Genomic DNA, 19,827 nt, shown 5'->3' with positions numbered 1-19,827 from the left:
CTCCTGGTGAGGTGGAGAGCACTCCCTCCCGCTGTCCCTCTCGGCCTCACCGCTGGCCTCTATCTGAGCAGTACCTTTGAAGTCTAGAATGTCCTTTCTGCCCCTGCCCACCAGGCACAGGCACACCCAGCCTGTCTCCCACCTTGGTGATTCCTAAGCCTATGCACCATTGGAGGGAACTGTTTAGCTTCTAAGATACAGATTCCTGTGCCCTGTCCCTAGAGATTTGGAGAAGGTGGGACCTGGGATTTCAAATCTTTAAAAGATCCCTAGCTGACTCTGATGATCAGCTATCTTAGGAATGGCTGCTTGAGATCTATAGTTTTTGAAGATTTTTTCCCTTCTAAAGTCTTATCCAGGAGTACAATATTTGAGATTAAAGTGGAGCTGGTCTGGATAAAGGGGCATTGGGGACCCAGAGCTCTCTGGCTGTCCAGTCTCTCATTCCACCCCTACAGTCTCTGGTAGCCCCCAGGAGCCTTCACGCTCCATTGAACCCTGTTTGAAAACTGCCATCTTAGGACAGAATATCCTAGGCTCGGCTATATAAATATAGGTAGCATGGTTAGCCCTTCGGTACATATCTTTGTGAGTCCTGGATCCTGGGGGGCAGTGGGTGAGGGTGTGAAGGGCAGAAAAGACGCTGGTTGAACAGCTTTAGGGCATGGTGAAGCAGGCTGCTGTGTGTGTATCTGGTAACCAAGCCCCAAAACCCTTGTCAGAGCCTGCAGGGTAACCTGAGAGCTGTGGCATGCCCTGCTCAGGGGCTCAGTGAAAGGGGGCAAGTGTGAACCACAGAGTAGTGGAGCCAGGGCTTGCATGACAGCTTCCTAAAAGCAGCAACAGACAGCAGAGGGGAAGTGTCAGACAGTGTGCTAGCTCCCATGTCTCACCAGCCAGCCATCACTGACAACAGGTACTTGACAGTGGCAATGCCTCCAGGCCTAAGAGGGTGGGAGGCACCCAAGCAGCAAACTCAGCAGCCTTTGTAAGCAAGGCCTTCCCTTGTTTGGCTGGATCTTGTGGGCCTCCAATGACCTTCCTGATCTTGGCTTTGATCTCCATGGGAAGGACACGGACAGGATGAGGAAGGTTAGGCACCCTGAGGTTCCTTAGGGCTCAGGATGCTGCTGCTGCTGCTGCATCTCCTCACTGGAGAGAGCACATTCTCCCCTCTGTACACTGAATCAGCATAGTCTAGGGGAAGCCCCACCCCACAGAGGTGGAGTGTACACTATAGAATTATGTGGTCCTGCCACTGCAGCCTGAGAGCAAAGAAGACAACAGAGGTGAGACCTAAAAACAGAGCCACTATCAGATTTCTAGAAGCAGCTCTCTTCCTTTACTGCAGTAAGCTGACAGCAGATAGGGACTGAAGTGAGTGGCCCAGAAGTCACCAGGGCTTGTTCCACTTCTGGATAGTTAGCTGCCTCCCTGAAACCGAGGCTGGTCCGACAGCCCTTAGGCTCAGAGAAACAACCCTCTCATGCACATTCTTGAGGGGCCATGGCCTCATGATGCTCCTTGGGTTTTTCCATAGGGTTGGAGATAGTCCCTGGTTTCCTGGGGACAGGGAAGGGCTTATTCTCCCCCACGCCTGATCTGGACCAATTGTCTCAACTCAACACTCCTCACAAACGCCTCTCTCCATGCTGCCCTCTTGCCGCCTGCCACCCTCCATGGCTCCCATGCAATGAGGCAGATCTAGGCTCCCAGCAGAGGAGACCTTCTCCCTGACCAGTGCCACTGTGGCCTCTGGTCCCCCCACTCTGGATTTCCAGGCTCTGTTTCTTGTCATTCAGCACTTTGTGGCAGATCCTGGCAAGGACCAACGCCAGGGCAGCCAAATGCGTAATGCGTGATCAGAATGATCTGCCTGCCTGCCACCCTCCCCTCCTCTCTTTCCCAAGGCTCCTGCACAAGCAGGGGGCTGCAGACATGGGGAGCAGGAGGGGCAGGAGGCAGGGGTGCAGGAGCAAATTCAGGCAAGCTCACCTGTCCGCTACACGGTAGGGAATGCGCACGTAGATGAACGGATGGGTAGCGTGAGGTCGACAGCTGGGCGGGCAGACAGCGATTCGCTCCTGGGTCCCTCTCCCATCCCTCTAGTTTGGCGCCAAGGTCTTCTCAACCCTTCTCTCTCCTCCTCCCCGTCCCCTCCCCATGCAGTTCCCAGAGGTGGACACGAGGTGGCGGTGTGAGGACAGGGAAGGGGAGAGGAGATTACCGAGCCACAAGGAAGAGGACACAGCTGACAGCCAGATAGGCCAGAAGCATGAAGAGCCAGACGCCTGGAGAAAATGGGTCCAGGAAGGAGAAATAGCCAGGTCTGCGTCCCTGAAATGGAGACACAAACAAGATTCATTCCCATGTATGCCATGCGCGGGGCAGGGCCACAGGTATGGGGAGTGTGGGTCTGGCCCCAGATTGAATTTCTTTGGGTTCTGGGCGATTGGTTTAAATGAGGCTGGGGATCAAGGTGTAGTGGGGGCTGCTCCAGAAGACCCACCCAGCCCTGATCTCAGAGATGAAACAGACAACAACATGGCCACATCACTTCCTAGGATGAGGCAGGCTTTGTGCTGGGAAAGTGAAACAGCCCTCAGTTCTCCTGCTGTCCTGCCCGTGTCCTCCAGGGGTGGCGTGGGTGGGCTCCAGGAACACCTTTGAGCTGCTGGTGTCTGCAATGCTGGAGTATGACAACAGCACCCCTCTGTGACACTCACATCTTTCTCATGAGGGTGCTAACATGACAGGCATCCTTGGTTTTTCATCTGCAGGGTGATCTCACACACAGTGAGACCTCATGTAAACCTCCAAATGGTCCTGGGAGGCACAGATTATTATTTTCATTTTACTAGTGAGGAAACCAAAGCCCAGGGCAGTCAAGAGATGTGCCCAAGATTACGCAGCTTGTAAGAGGAACAGCTGGGACCCAGACACACACACATGCTTTCTGACTCAAAGTCCAGGGCTCATACCACGATGCCACGGGAAACCATGGTTTGTCCCAAGCCCAGGGATGTGCTTGGCTAGAGTCAGGTGAGCTAGAGGATGGAGCCGAGAATGGAAACTTGGATGCCAAGCTCCTGCCATTGTCAGAGTAAAACAAAGTGGAATGAGAAGGATGGAACTGAGTTATCTGCTCCATCATTAGCTGTGTGGTCTCGGACAAGTCCCCACCCTTCTCTAGCCTCAGTTGGAGCTGGACTAGGTCAGAGAGGACTCACTGGTGACCTATGTACCACATACAGTCCACAGACTTGCTTTGTTTACCCTGCAGTATTTACCCATTTTGTATTAGTTGCCAGCATTAAGGAGATTTCACAGAAAAGTCTAGATTTCTAGCTTTTTTTCTTTCTTTCTTTTTTTTTTTTTTTAGGAAAAATGGAGTTATCTGGCAATGTTGGGCCCAAATTCACAACTAGCTGGACATAGGTGGTGGCTGCCCACTATAGATGGGTGCGCTCTCTCTAGCTCCTTGCTGATTCATTGTCTTGAATCAGGCTTGTTTCTTTCATTTGCTATGGAACCACTGGACTAGATGTTCCCTAAGGACCATTCTAAGTGGAAAATGCTGATTTTATGATTCCAGGAATCTAGGAAGTCCATGGATAGGACTGAAAGTCAGTGTTACACTCAGGGCTTCTATGAGCAGGTAAGTTTTCAAGCTCAAGATCACATCAGTCATATCAGACGTAGGCACAACCTACTGCCAATGTCAGGGTATGTGATTTTTACACTGGGGTCCCCAGAAACACAAAAGGGAACTCCTTATGCCAATACCAAGCTAAATTCAACCAGCTCTCTGATCTTTCATTATCCATAGGAAGCTAGAAGAAACTGAAAAACTGTTCTTCTGGCTGAGACAGGTGGCAAGGAGACAGTTCTGCACGGTCCTGTTGCATTCTCGTAGCCTCAATTATGGGTGATGCTCAGCTTCTCCTCTGGAGAAGGGGGCCAGTAGGCACATTTCTGAATCACCTGGGGTACAGTTTTATGCCCCCCTTTGGGACAACAGCCCAGAGGGAGCACAGAGAGGCTGCCCCTCTGCCAATGGGGCAGGTGTTCTTGGGCTTTCTGGCCTCTCCTCGGTGTGACAGTGACTTCTTGGGTGGTCTGTGTGAAACTGGTTTTCTTTCACAATGAATTAGATCAGGGAGCTACTGTTTGATACCATTTGCAAATTATGTGCCTCATAATGCATCCATGAACATTCAGGTGATTTATTAGGAAAATGAAACAATTTGAGGGACAAAGCCCACTAACTAAGGGAAGGAAACATGAGAATGGGAAGAACGATTTGAGCATGTCTGCTCCCATCTTTATGTAAATCCTCTAACGAGAAGCAAAGGACTCAAGGCAGCAGAAGCAAAGTCCCGGGTTAGTCACTCCCATGTCCATCATATCTTCTTCATCATCCCAAGAGCGGTGGCAGACACAGTAGGACACAGAGAGTGCAGAGCCCATATGCAGAGTCTAGAAGGTGCTAAAGGAGCCAATCATGCCTACACACCTACTGCAGCAGAAATCATCAGCTTGGTCCACTCTTGGGGTCCTCCTTGACCCTGGAGTTTCTCTGGGCAAACGTACATGAATTCTATGTGTCCAGTCACTCATGACTACTTCACTCTGCGTCTCTCAGCTAAGACATCCAGGAGAAAAAAATATTTTTTGTTGCTTCATAAATCTGAAACCCCATTAGGTACTCAGTGTCAGAAATCTATACCTGATTATATCACGATGAGTGAAATTGAGGGAAATGACAGCACTATTTAAAGCTGCCATATTTGGTTATGGGTGGTAAGGAATAATGCATAGCCGTGGGAAAAATTCCTGAAGACTCAAGTTATAAAACAGAAAACATCACACAGGCAATGACCAAGACATAAACACAGCTCTGCCAGAAACATATCAGTCATGTTGGCAAGGCAACATCTGATTCCATTTGATTGACTGATGCCAACCAGAAGAGTAAGGAATGGGCAGTCATTTGAGATTTGGGTCTGAGCTTATACAGCCGTGGCTTAGGCTGAGCCCATGCTGTTTGTATGATGTCAAAGAGAATTATGTTGCTTGCAAGGTTCTGAATCCCTACCAGTTTTTCTATACGGATGCTTTAGATTGCTTCCTTCCCAGAGGACATCTGAGTTACTCATGCTTGGGGCAAATCAGGTATCAGATGCCATAAGCATTTCTTCCAAATAATGGATGTTCCTTACCCCAAAGGATGTGTAATGGTGATGCTCTTCTTCTGAAGAACTCAAAGTGTTTCACTATGTTCTCTTGATTTCAATATCCAGTTTTCCATACTGACAGATGGTAGAACTGAGATCCAGGGAGGTTAAGAGCCTTGCTCAAATCACTGGAGATAGCTTCAATTTCTCTGGAGCTCATTCGTCAAGCTGCCCCATAGGCATCCCATGCTCTCATTCACTCAAATGGCAGCTGAACTGCATCTCCCTCTCCTTTTAATCTTTATGACTTGTCCCAATAAACTCCCTAATTAATCCTACACCTTCTCCCTAATGCCAGCAGAATCCCAACCTACTCTATCTTACCCCCTTAAAGTACTTTTAAACATTATTTATACTCATCATCATTTATTGTGACTGTTGTATTTATAGGCATTTGTACTGATTTATATACATCTCTGTCGACTACAAGTTGGGTTGTATTCTGATGAATACAACCACTTTAGCAGTAGATAAGAGGTTATATATAGTCTATGTCTCAAACACTGAGGACAGGTTAAGCCCTGCCAATGGAATTGGAAATTAGAAGGCAGCAAAATTAGAACTAGCTCCCTTGACTTTGGGACTGTGCTTCAAACTGACCATACCAGAGGCAGCATCCTCAATGCTCTTTGATGGCGGGAGAGACCCAAAGTGTTGGTCACCAACTGACCACAATCCTCGCATGCTGAGGTCCTTTGAATGATAGCAGTGGGGCTGCCCATGGAGCTATAAAATGGCACTCAACTCCCTTAACATGTCAAAAATTCCTCTTATCCTTACAAAAAAATCTTTTGATTCACCAATACTTCACTCTATGTGTACTGGAAGAAATGACATTATAGTAAGAATGCAATTGCTTTGCCAGAGTCTGGAGCCCAATGCATGGGGACACCAGAGCCAGGTATTGCAGGACGGGTAATGGGTAACAGCACAGGCTTGGGAGCAAGACTGCCCATGATTGAATCTTCGCTCTACCACTTACAAGACCCTGGGCAAGTTGTTTAACCTCTAGGTCTCCATTTCCTCTTTTGTAACATGGGAGTAATAATAAAACCTGCATCATGGGCTTGTTTTGATAACTAAATGATTTCACACATAGTATGGGCTGTACGTGTGTTTGTTCCCCTTCTGTCTAATAGTAGCCATGAGTGAAGGGAGAGCGGGGAGATGGTATGTGACAAAGCAGGGAATGTCCTTTTATACTGATGCCTTCCTCAATGCACAAGAAATACTATTTTCTGTCCTCTGGTGACACATGCTAAAGATGCTTGTGGGGAAAATGCCATCTGGCTACAGCCACTTTCCATAACTCCTGGAGTTTCTAAGGTTGTAATGTATGAATCATGAAGGTTCCCCCAGGGCTCTCCAGGGAAACAACTAGGGTAATACCAGTCCTTCTTCTGGAAGGAGTACTCTTAGAAGCCAGTGATTCCAAACTTTGAACTCGATACCAACCTTTAGAATTTGGTTCCACCTCACCCTTCCCAAAAGAAGTCACTGACAGAGTGGAGCAGTTGTGTGGCAGGTTCTCGTGGGTCTACATAAGGACCGTGTTCCCTAGTCACCAATTCCCTACACATGAACTAGTGATATCAACTCTCTGGCCTCCCTATGCTCCCAGCACAGCCAATGGCAAAGGGTTGTCATGTCCTCCATGTGCTTTTGACAGTCTTTAGAACTACACAGCAATTTATAGAAAGCCTGTTTGTTATATAGTCAACTCCCAGTAGCAGACAATGGTCAATAAAACACTCTCCAGGGCTGAAGAGGTAAGAGAACACAGTGTCCCCAGGTCTCCCTCTGGGGGAGACAGAAGGAGGTAATTTCTTCTTGTCCCTCTGCAGGATCCCGAGGATAGTTTCCCTCAGTGTGTCTGCAATGGACTGTCTTCCTGATATTTTGGCTCAGCATGTACTCCATCTCTGACTCCAAGAAGAAAAAAGGAAGCAAGCAATTACTCCCTCTCCACAAAAACACCCAGATGGGTTTGTTGCCTACCATAACTCATATGCTACAGTATCTATTTTCACCTTGCTGGTTGGAAATCTGGTGTGAGGGGACCTACATTCTAATCCTGGCATTGACCTTGACTTGCTGAGTGGTCCTAGGCAAACCATTTAACTTCTCTGGGTGCTGTTTTCTTCTTCCATAAAATGGAACACCACAGACCACATGAAGGGAGAACGTGAGAATTACTAAAATAATGTTGAGTTTCTTGAGAGAGAAGTACTCAATAAATAACCAATATTAAAATAATTACATGTTCAGGGATCCATATTTTCATTATATGGGCTATCATGTTACTTAGCATTAAGGAATATAACTCTATTCATTTTCCATTCTCTTATAACAGAGTATTAAGCAGTATTAGAAATGATTCACTGGTTTACTTAGCATTGTTCTCCATTTTCCTAGACAGTCTTTCTGAAATAAAACAGACCTTCTTGAAAAATGGGTAATACATCCAGCAAATGCCATGCATTAATTTAATGTTGGCATTTATTTCTCTCTCACTTTTAATCACCCTATGATTTTTTTAAAAAACTTTTCTTGAGAGAGGAGACTCTCGCTGAGAGTTAAGAGAAAAAGGACAGAGTATGAAACTTTCCCATTTGTTAATCAAAGGTGGAGTCAGACTACATGGGGGGAAATGGTTAGCTCACATTTTCCAGGAAGCCTCAGATGCTCTGGCTGGCTTGGGACCCTATTTGGGAGCATAGATAATATACTCAGATTGGAAAAGATCTTGAAAGATCATTTCACACATGTCCTTCACACTGAGAGAAATACACCTACTGTACCATAAAGAAAGGTGGTTGGAGGTGTACGGGACTTAGAGGCAGAAACTCCCCCCAACACCACTATGCTGCCTTCCTCTTTCCTTGACACTGACTAGGCTCTTGGACTCTCAGAATCCTGTCCCGTAAAACAGAAATCATATTCCCTGCCTCAAAACACTGCTGCATGTCACCAGAGACTATCTGTGGAAGTGCTTTATAAAGGAAATGATGCTAGTCAACAAACAAACATCCTGGACATATACCCAACCTTCTTGGAGATGTCAACACTGAATGTTTACATGAGATTTATCCATTGGGGTTTAGATGGGTCAAATGTTGGATCCCAGATTGGCTTCCGGCCTACTCTGATGAGGCCTTGCTACCACAGTCAGGGTGTGCTCAAGGAACACAAACTTACTTTAATATTAGTCTGAGCAAAACATCATTAGGCAAATTTCTGCTGCAGAAAGAAAAGGAAACTATATGATATATTCGAAAGTCAAACATTAATGTTTTTGCTTTTCCATGCTCTTCTCCTCCCCATCCACGCAGATATTTGAGAGCTCAGAGTATGCATCATTATCATAAAACCCTTGACTATAAAATACCCTTGCAGTTATACTGCTATGCTAAATACTGAACTTATCAGTTAGAAGAAATGAGTTAATATGCCCAGGAAATTAGGAGAAGCTTGAACTTCAGCTGTCCTGTCACTTGACTCCCATCCTTAGAGTACCAGGGGACACCTCAGATTCTAAAGGCAGGGCCATCTATGCATGACTTAGGAGCTCATCTGGCCCAGGGATTCTGATACCTTCTCAGGTGGTTGTCATGTTGTATGTGGGCTATGTAGGCATTGGGAGGGAGAAAGCAATGGGTTCAGGTGGCAGCCACAGCCAGTCCTGATCAGAAGAGGTACCTGGGCTGTCTAAAACATCTGCTTCCCTTCTCTTTTTGTTCTCAAGACCAGTGAGGGTAGAGGCCAGAAAGAAAAAAAATCTATTCAGGTCACTCATCCTGCTGCCTAGAATACTGGCCCTGCAGGGCCCCCTAACAGAAGTCCAGGTTCCTGGGGCTCAGCGCTGCCCAACCAAGAGCCACAGAGGAAAGGATGGTGCTTACCACCTACAGGATCACTGGATTTATGGCCCTTCCTTCCTTCCTTCCTTCCTTCCTTCCTTCCTTCCTTCCTTCCTTCCTTCCTTCCTTCCTTCCTTCCTTCCATCTATCCATATGTATCAAGTGTATATAGCATGTTTAGGTTGACCACACTTTCTGTACCAAAAATCATATCATAAACTCTATGGTTTGACAAGGGGGAACCTTCCCCTTAATGTATCTCCCACTGGGGTCTACTTAGGGATAAACAAAGAATAATATAATGCAAACTTAAAGTGTTATAACAGAGTTATAGGCAGAGGGCAGTGGTTCAGAGAAAGAAGGAGTCAGCTCCATCTAGGGGAGTCACATGGAAGACCAGGTGCCATTTGAGCTGGGTATTGAAGGCCAGGGAACAGCGTGCTAGATGGTTGTGGGGAAAGGGTGAGTGTGACCTTAGAGGAGGAGGCAGGAAGAGGCTGACATGATGGGGAGTGGTGAGCAGCACACAGTGAAGGTGCCTGCAGCCAAGAGCCAGAAATGGGATGGAAGACATGGGCTTTATTCTCCATTCTTTATTCCCCTAAGAAGACTGAACTTTGTATAAATGATGGGCAGCTGGTGTATGATCTTAAATAGGAGATTGAAAAGATTTCATTTGTTAAAACAAAACAAAACAAAACCCAACCCCCAGGCTGCAGTATGGAGGACAGTTTACAGTGGGGAGAAATTCATATACATTTATTAAGTACAATGGCTAACACTTGATTGTGCATACATCAGGCACTGTGTAGTACATATGAATTGTCATTTAATTTGCATTTTTAGAGATGAAGTAAAAGACACAAGTGACGTGCAATGAATAACTGTCATATCTGGGAATAAACCCAAGTAGTCTGGCTCCAGACTTAAAATGACTGTGGTCTTTTGGTGGGGGTACAGTAATGGATAAGAAATACCCTGCCCTCATAAAGGATACAGGCTACTGGAACAATGGAAGTTCAGGTTAGAGATAAGGAGAGCCTGAACCAAGGCAGAAGAAGTAGGGAGACACAGTATGTTTGAGAACTGTTGAGGAGGTGAGATGACCAACTGAACGTGCCAGGTTAGAAAAGTTAAAGATGGCTCAGGCTACTGGATGGAAATGCCACTACATGAGATGGGGCAGAGGAGAAGGAGGAACAATTCTGAGTGAAAAGCATACTGAATGCAGTTGTGACACTGTTTTGAGGGTGCTTTGAGACATTTAGGTGGAGACATGTAGTAATGTATTAGAAATATGCTACTGGAATTTAGGGGAATGGTCAGGGTTAGACTCACAGATTTAGGAGTGGGTGTGATTATCCAGGGAGGGAGTTGGTAAAAGAAGAATAGAAAAGGACCATTGATATTTAAAGGGGGGTCAGGGGAGCGGGGGAGAGAGAGACAGAGAGAGAGAGGAATCAACAGAAATGCTGGAGAAGGCACCAATCAAAGAGGCACGAAGAATACCAGGAGAAAATGGTGACCTGGACGCTAGGAAAAGAGAGTTGTAAAAAGCAGGACAGCTCAAGGTAACAAATACCAAAGCCAGAATCCTTAGCCAGCCTGTTGAGTAGCAGAGAGTAGGTGATAAAAAGAGCAAAACGTTCTTCTTATTTTGATCCTAGGGATGCCTGAGCAGTAACAGAGATTACAGAAGAAGGAAAATATCCCATAATCAACTCTTGCTGATCCATGTTCATGAAAAAGCCGAGACAATCTTAAATTGCTGGGCATTCACAAATTATTTCTGGTTATCTGTAGACTTCAGACACACTTGCCGTCACTTATTATTTTGGAGGCTTTTGCAGTAATTCATAAGCAGGCATTTACTCTTTGAGTTAATTATTTTTACTTTTGCACAGAGGCTTGATTGCCACCAGATGCTCACTTTTTAGTAACAATTACTCATCAGTCACATGACCTCACAGGCATAGAACTAAGAGATTCCATATCCTTACAGATTATAAATGAGATTAAATTAACCATACTTTTGCTCACAGATAACTACCAATTAGAAAAAAAAAATCACAAAATAATAAACATCCAATATTAAACTTTAATTTCTTTACCTTATTGAATTAGAGATAGTTTCTTGATGTAATTTTAGGTTTAGGCTCTCTTGGTCAACTGTACTAGGCTGTCTTTTATCATCGGATTTCCTGCTAACGCCTCTTTTGTTTCAGATACAGCAAAGTTCATCTCAGATTTGTTCTTACCTGGTCTCCCCTGGGTTAGTCAATTCAGGATTGCTCTTTCCCCAGCTGACTTTTTGATACTTTCTAAGTATAGTGCCTCACACACAGAATGCACTCAATAAATATTTGTTGAATAAATGTATAAACTGTCAGTTCTGCTTAGTGTACACTGTTCATGCCAGCACTCATTTTTTACTCGGCTTGGGCCCTGTTATAAATCAGATTTGAGCAGCCATGTGGCATACTGGGTGCCTCAGTGTGGAGGCCAGTAGAGAGAAGGAATCCGGACAAGTTTGGGAACTGTATCAGTTGGGGTTCTCCAGAGAAATGGAACCAATAGGGGTGTGTGCGTGTGTGTGTGTGTGTGTGTGTGTGTGTGTGTTCACATGATTTTGGGGGCTGGTGATTCCAATAGGGGTGTGTGCGTGTGTGTGTGTGTGTGTGTGTTCACATGATTTTGGGGGTGTGTGCGTGTGTGTGCGTGTGTGTGTGTGTGTGTGTGTGTGTGTGTGTGTGTGTGTGTTCACATGATTTTGGGGGCTGGTGATTCCAAAAGGCCATGAGGCTGGAAACTCAGGCAGGATCTCTGTGTTATAGACTTAAGGCAGAATTCCTTCTTCAGGAAACCTCCGTTTTTATTCATATGTCCCTCAGCTAATTGCATGAGGCCCACCCATATTATTGAGGATAATTTTAAAGTCAATTCGTTGTAGATGATGACCATATCTACAAAATCCCTCCACAGTAACACCTAGACTAGTGGTTAAGCAGACATCTAGGCATCGTAATCTAGCCCAGTTGACACATAAAACTTAACACCCCAGGAACTAAGGCAGAGGAACAAACACAGTCATAGGTTTGCAGGTGGTAGGAAACATTTGGTCACCAGTCCCATTTAGGATGTTTGGAGGGTTGGTGAACTGGGGTTTAGTTCTGGCCAGAGCTGATATTCAGGACAGTGGTGTCTGGTATGGTGAGAGGAGCTTAGTAGCAGGAATTCCCAGGTGGGGGAAACACTTGAGGTCAGGCACCTTCAGCCTAATGGGCCATCGGGTCACCAGCAGGGCTGTATGCCCCTCAGCATTAATCAGGAAATCAAGACCAGAGCCTAGCTGTATTGCCACAGCAGACCACAGCATGGTAGTCTGGAGAAAGGCTGTGTGCTTCCATATCTTTTGGATGCCCACTCAGGGCTCAGTGGTGGCCCTGTCCAAGTTTTTAAACTGACTATACCTCAGGTTCCTCACTTCTGGAAGAACAACACCACACCTGTGTTAGTTTCCTAGGGCAGCCAAAACAAAGTACCACAACTGGGCGGCTTGAAACAACAAGAATTTATCATCTCACAGTTCTGAAGGCTGGAAGGCCAAAAATCAAGGGGTCAGCAGGGCTAGGTTCCCTCTGCAGGCTCTGTGGGGAGGAACCTTCCTTATCCCTTCCAGTTTCTGGAGGTTGCTGGCAATCTGTGGTGTTCCTTGGTTTGAAGATGTGTCACTCAATCTCTGCCTTCAAATTCACATCGCATTCTACCCTATGTGTCAGTGTCCAAATTTCCCTTTTTTAATATGGACTCTAGTCATTGGATTAGGGCCCACCCTAATGCAGTATGACCTCATCTTAACTTGATTACATCTGCAAAGAGCCTATTTCCAAATGAGGTTACATTCACAAGTCCTGGGGGTTAGGACTTCAACATATAGCATGTTGGTGAGGGGGACACAATTCAATGCATGAAAACAACCCACATCATAGATGCCTGGGAGAATGTCTGGCACATAGGAGGTGCTCAGTGAACTGGAGCTTGATAGTTCACCATCATTGTGGAAAAGAGGAGGGGGAGATGAGCTGAGAGGGATCAAAATCCCCCTTACTCCACAAAACAGATGCATTAATAATAGCATTGACTGAGACCAAATCCTCACATTTCCTTCTGTCTTAGCCTGGGGAGCTTGGGATTTTGATGCTGACTCTTCTTCCAGATAATTTGGCCATTTTTCCCACACCAGGCAGTGATTGTGATGGATACAAAGGCCGAGCACAGGACAGTGCCCATCTGAGCAAGCTGGCTGCATGGGCTCTGTTGCAAGGAGACCTCCATCCTCGAGAAACCCAGGCTGCAGTTCCTGAGGTCCTAACAGCTGCCAGCAAGGGGAGCCCAGGATGCGGCTGCAGACAATCCCCCTTTCTGTAGGGCTGGGATTTGGGGTCACTTCTTCAGCAGGCATGTGGGCTGATCTCTTGGACCTTTCCTATTGGGCAGTCCCATAATGCCAAGTTGTGTACTGGAGTACACTAGGGACACCAAAAGTGATTAGGACACTGGGGAAACCCATATGATTGCCATGCACTTAGAGCCAGTTTGGGTGAAAGGAGGAGAGAAAGGCTCTTCTGGTCCAGTAAGGTAAACTAGGCAAAGTTGGCTCTTTGTTGGCAATGTAATGATTATCCACTTGGTGAATGAGACTCAGCCAGGGTTACCTTTCCCTTGCTCCCCCACCAGCCAGTACATTTGGGGTCACATCCATCCTCTACTGTCTACTGATGTGTAGACATTTTGACATTCATTCTAGCCAACCTAGCCAGAGAACAGTCTTTTTGTTTTGTTTTGTTTTGTTTTTAGGAGGGGGTGCAGAAGAAGAAGAAGAGGCAGGTCAGGTATCAAGGACATTAGATTATCTGCTCCTTACTCACCAGTTCAGATAATCAAGAGAAGAAGTCTACATTCCCTCACCGATGCAATGCTCAGACTGAAGACAGGTGGACTAGGGAGTCAGTAAAGTCCTTGAGAATCCTGGGGTGACTTATCAGGGCTGCAGGCTCTGCTCCCCAGGAGGAGGCAGAGTGACCGATGGGGCCAGTCACTGACACACTATGTACCAAGTGTTGAACGATCACACTTGGTCATCCTTATTCAGTGAGGCAGAAGCACTTTTTAACTGGAAAGCCCATAAGCATGACTTTTTCATCCCTCCTGTTTTCAAGTTCGTGCAGCTGATGGGGAGAAAATAGCCTAGCATATATGCATTTAAGTCTTGAAATCTAAATATTTCTGTGAGTCATTCATTATTACCATATAACTCAGTGTTTGCATGCAAATAACTGTAATGACATAAATGCTTATAAAATAAGTCTCTTACCATATGAACTCGGTAAAGAATGCTAATTCCCAGAGTCATGAATGGCTTAGAGAAATCAATCACCTTCTCCCGTTCAGCTGTAATGGTGAGGCCTGCCACAGCCAGATCTGCTTTCTGAAAGGAACAGAGAGAGAGGCCGTCAGTGGGGTGACCACATGGGATGGGGCACAGGGACTTGTGACCAGAGGCTGTCACTACTGAGGAGATGTGACTCTGGTCTGGCTTCTCAGCTCGAGAAGTGACTCTAAGTAGACATTGTATATCCCAGATATGGATATTGAAACTATAACTCATACATTTGCAGTTAGAACCCTCTAAATGCATAAATAACTTAAAAGCAGGGGGATCACTACCAGACTGTTCAGAGAGTCTCAAAATGTCCTAAGGGAAGGCTTGCGGGGGGGGGGGGGGGTGTGGAATAAACTGGCTGATAGGGCTCCTGGATTCTCAATGTTGAGAAATTTTTATTCAACTTATTAATCTGTTCAGTTGACACAATGTCACTGAGTGCCTATGGCATGTAAGACACTCCGGTGGGGAGAGTTACCACGAAAGGTAAAAATGCTGGAATCACAGGAATTAGAAATCGTCTAATGCAACCCTGTTAATTTCACAGTGAGGAAATGGAGACCAAGAAGTTGAGCAAGGGCCCAATGTCACAGAGCTCGTCCTTGCCAGAGCTGGGGCTGGATCACTGGCCACTTCTGAGTATGATGCTGTCCAGGTTAAAATTCAGGTGCTACAAGCGTGACTATCAGAAGAGTTTCTGTTCCCCTTAATGCAAAATAACCAGAGTTTGTTCTAAAGAGGTTTCCTTCCTTTCTGTTTGCCTCCAGACTACCCCTCATCTGATGAGTGTGGCCTGAATTAAGCCCCTCAGGGAAAGGAGGGGCCATAGGCCTTCTCAACACTCTTCTCTGTTGGGAAGTTCTTCTTTGTAAACTTAAACCTATCCTGTTGAAAGCAAGCCCACTTGCTATTGGTCTGCCCTCCTGTACTTGTACAAGGGGCAATGGGAAAAGCCCAGAGCTGGGGTTCTTTTCTACTCCATGCTCTGTGCTAACTAACTAACCAACCTAGGCTAGTCACTTCACTTTTCTAGGTTTCATTAATCTCATCCATAAACCAAAGATACAGAGTTAAAGAGAGTGTTAGGGTTCTTCCCAGCAGTTCTGTAATGGTGATTTTTAAAATACAGTCTATGGGGCCACCTGCATCAGAATCACCTGCTGGGCCAATTAAAATGTGAATTCCTGAGTCTCATCCCAGACCCTCTGGACCAGACTCTCTGGTGGTAGAACCCAGGAATCTGTATTTGTAACAAGTTACCCAGGTAATCACAACTTAAACTAATATTTAAGAACCATGTTTTATATCCCAGGTACTGTATCTCAGACTGGCCTCTAACGATTTATATTCCAGCTTCTTTAACTCTTTTGTCTAATGCTGGTAGATCAGTTGATGCAAAAGGTGAAGAAAAAAGTGAAAAAAAGCAAAGTATCCAATGATCTAAAAACAAGCCAATGAATTCTGAATAAGTACACACACACACACACACACACACACACACAAACACACTTGATTTTTCCTAAACCATTGCAAAGAAAATAGAGAGATAGACATGCTCGTCCTCATTTTACACACAAGGAATTAGGATTTGCATATAAGAAGAATAAATCCACTGGAAAAGGTCAGTTTCTTCTACATCTCAGCCCAATCCTCCCCTCCCAATTTGTGTTCCATTCCCTAAAGCAGTCACGTGATCCAGCACAGGGTAACAAACTCATGGCCTTGTAACTGAGGCCGTCCTTAAAAGAAACTTGAGTGTAGACAAAAGATATTTTAATAAAAAATGGAAAATGTGAATATCTCATTCTGTATTTCTCCAAGAGAGTGTTAATTACTGCTATCAAGTGAATCAACCCTTGGGTTAGACAGAGAGGTTTGATTGGATGATTGTTAGTGCCTTTATTTTGGGGACTCTTCAGAGGGCTGCTTGGGCCTTTCAGAACCTCAGTCCTTCAAAGACGGTGGCACTGACTTGGGCACCTTGTGAGCATAAGTGCAAAGCAACAGAAATCAACCAAATTGGTAGCCAAGTCCTACCTGAAACTTGGAGGGAGGAAACAAGAGTTAAATGGGTTGGAATAAAGAAACTGAAATAAAGATTAGGAAAACTAAAACTGATAAAATGGGCAAGAGGTAAATACAGCATCCAGTCTTTCTCCAGTTACTAAAAAAAATCCGTATCAACAAACCAAAGTAAACAACTCTGTCCTTAAGTTCCACCCCTACATGCACACCCAGCTTTCCTCTAAAAAGGGCAAACTTTGGATTATAATTTGGAAATCATGTCACAAGTTTATAAAAGTTGGCTAACAATGACATTATGCCAAAACAGTTCCACATGACCATATGGAGAGAAGGCTGGAAATGGACAGCATCCCACCATGGGCTCTTTCCTAGCTACGTGAGGAATGACCACACACCCAGGGAGAGTGTCTGCCCCAAGCTCACACAGGGCATCCTGTCTATTCACAAGGAGACACTTTCCCAAACTGGGCCAAACAGCAAAACTGCTTTGTGCAGACATGGCTGATTCACTGGCCCAGCCCTGGTCTCTCTTTCCTTGGTCCCCTGTCAGGAGTAAGTTGGGGACAGGAGAGGCAGGGAAGAAGATGGAAAGGGTAGTGACAAGCTAGAAGAAATGTGCAGGTTTTGTGGTTAATTAACTCAGTATAGAAGAGTAATTATCTACTTCGGCTTCAATGTGCTGGGGTATCAGCAACAATCAGGTGGGATCAGATGATTCCAAAAGACGAGTGTTCGTTTTATTTTACCTTAGTTAAAAAGACGTTATGCTATAAAGCAGGCTGAGATGAGGAGATAATGTGCCACGAAACCAAACTAATAAGAAAGGGGGCTGGGACTGCAAAAATGCCAGGAATTGCGGGTGTGGGAGGCTGAGGAAGGTGTGGGCATGAGGACAGCTCATTCAAACCCTTCCGCTCCTCTGGCCACTTGTGGGAGGACAGGAAAGGTGGAAAGAGCAGGGGACAGGACATCAGAAGACTTGGCTCTTGTCGCAGCTGGGTCACAACCTCATCGTGACCTAGGCAAGTTATTCTAGTCTCTGGAATAGTTCCTTCAACTGTAAAATGAAAGGGTTCAACTAGATGCTCTCTAAGCTCTTTTGCAACTCTAAGATCCCACGCTTTGATTTGCCTGGCTAGAGGAGGTAGAACTTAGTTTAATTGGCCCCTACTTTGCTCAGGAAGATGATGGCGGTCAGAAGAATCGAATACAGTGGAGAGGTCGAGGACAGTGAGCTCCCAGACTAGTCAGCAAAGAGCAGGAGTTGACAGGGACCCAAGATAGGGGCATCTTATTTTAGGAAAAGAAATCCAGAGAGGTCAGGAAGGTGCAACACCGTCGGGGTAGAACAGGTAGCCCAGGGTGCTGGAAATCAGAAAAGGTCGGGCCGCCAGAGCCAGAGAGTAGGGTCTGCTGGAAGAGAAGGGCTGGTGAAGGGAGGTGGCAGGGAGTTCTACACACATCCCACATTCCTGGTCATGTCATGGGCGCACATGCACGCACAGGGGTATATAAATACATTACCTCTGAGAGAAAGACCTCCCTCCTCTCTCCATTTCTGATTGAAAGTGTTCTTTGAAGAGCTTTGTGTTCTGCCTCTGAGAGATCTCCTCTTTTATCTCCTGGATGTTTGTGAAATTTACAAGGGGATGGCAGGCGGGAGCCAGCCTGCAGGTGACTTCCAAAACATACTCTCCTTTGCCTCGTGGAGTTTAATAGGGGTCAGGCAACTGCCACCATTGCTATCAAAGCCTAAAGGCTTGGCATGGCCGCTGCTCTTCTCCTGGTATGTGGGGCCTGGCTGGGAGGAAGACAGTGTTTTCACAGCATGGCTCTGGTCTGCACCTGCCCCAGACTGCTGCTCCCACCCTGGCTTCTCTGAGAACAACATGAGGGAAGGGGCTGATGGCAGCACCAGATCCCAGACTTCCTCTGCCTCCCTGGCTTCCGCTTTAGAGAGCTCCTGCTCCTTTTTGGGCAAAATTCTCTCCCTTCTCAGCAGTGCCCAGCACCATTCCTCTGACCTCTGGCTGTCTCCATCTGCAGCCTCCACCTGGTTGCCCTCCCTTGCACAGCCAGGCAGGCGAGAGGACGGATGGGCCCGTAGACCAGCCTCCGCCTCTAGTCAACCAGGTCCACATGAGACTCACCTACCTCCTCTGAGACTCATTTTTCTTGCCTGTAAAATACCTGCCTATCAACATTATGTGAGAGTCAAGAGAGGTGATGGGTGTGGCTTTATAAACCCTGTAAACTGCAGAGTGCTGAAATATCAATAAGGGACTGTTAAGGCAGTAGAGAGGGTGGCTGAGACTCAGCCTTCAGCGTGGGATAGACCTGTCTGGACTCTGTCGCTTACTTACTTGTGTGATCTTAGGCGAGTCATTTAAAAACACCTTCTGAGCCTCAGTATGTTGTCCATAGAGTGGGGATAACAATAGCACCTACCTCCTAGAATTACTGAGAAGACGAATGAGACAATGCCCGTATATGCTGAGCATGGGGCCTGGTCCAAAGTAAGTATCCAGTAAGTGTTTGCTGTTGAGATTACAGTGGAAACAGCCTCTTTGTACATCATCAGTTGGCATGTTTGGGGGTGGGCAGGTGTGTTCTACCTACTCTGCTCATTGACACCCTGGACACTCAGGCCTTGGACACTTGGCCCCTGCTGGCCTTTCCCGGGTGACCTGAAGCATGCACACAGCTGTGCTGACATGATGTGCTTCTTTGGCATGACTATCTGTCTTTGCAGACCCACATAGGGACCCTTCCAGGCCTCAGGCTGTCCCACACTTTGGAAAACTCTAGGAAAAAAACAACCCAGTCACTCTCCAGTGTTTTCCTTGTTATATGTGTGATTCTCCTCTGGGGAGAGTCATCTAACTCTCCCAGCTCCCTTTGAATTCTCTCTCAGCTTCACCGTGCTGTCTCTGATCAGCTTCCAGACCTTCCTTCTCCAGCTTTTTTACACTGACTACCTGGAAACCTTCACTCCGAGGCAATTGTCTCCGGAGACCCCCGTCTGTTGAAAAGGCTTACGGAGTGCCACACCAGGCCAGGCCCGAGGCCATGGAAATGGAGCCGGCATTGTCTGTGAGCGCCAGGAGAGGGCGGAGCTGCCAGTGACACAAGCCTAGCTGTCCTGTGAGAGGCGACACTCGTTGGGCTCTACCCAAGGATCTGGGCCAAGGGTGACATGCGTCACTGAGCTCACTGGGGACCCAGGAAACGTTGTGTCATGGGAGCCGCTCTTGAATGTGAG

General features: G+C 46.3%; 1 protein-coding gene across 1 annotated transcript in view; it reads right to left on the bottom strand.

The window, feature by feature from the left end:
* GRIK4 (glutamate ionotropic receptor kainate type subunit 4) overlaps window positions 1-19,827 on the bottom strand; it is a 307,828-nt gene that overhangs the window by 30,516 nt on the left and 257,485 nt on the right. Inside the window, exons 12-13 of the mRNA XM_063093085.1 lie at window positions 14,472-14,585; window positions 2,228-2,337 (exon numbers count right to left, since the gene is read on the bottom strand). Coding sequence (XP_062949155.1) covers window positions 2,228-2,337; window positions 14,472-14,585 — 224 coding nt within the window. The remainder of the gene's footprint in view (window positions 1-2,227; window positions 2,338-14,471; window positions 14,586-19,827) is intronic.

Source organism: Cynocephalus volans, chromosome 4 (assembly GCF_027409185.1).
Source record: "Cynocephalus volans isolate mCynVol1 chromosome 4, mCynVol1.pri, whole genome shotgun sequence".
NCBI classification, from domain to species: domain Eukaryota; kingdom Metazoa; phylum Chordata; class Mammalia; order Dermoptera; family Cynocephalidae; genus Cynocephalus; species Cynocephalus volans.
This window is presented reverse-complemented; position numbering and strand designations above follow the sequence as displayed.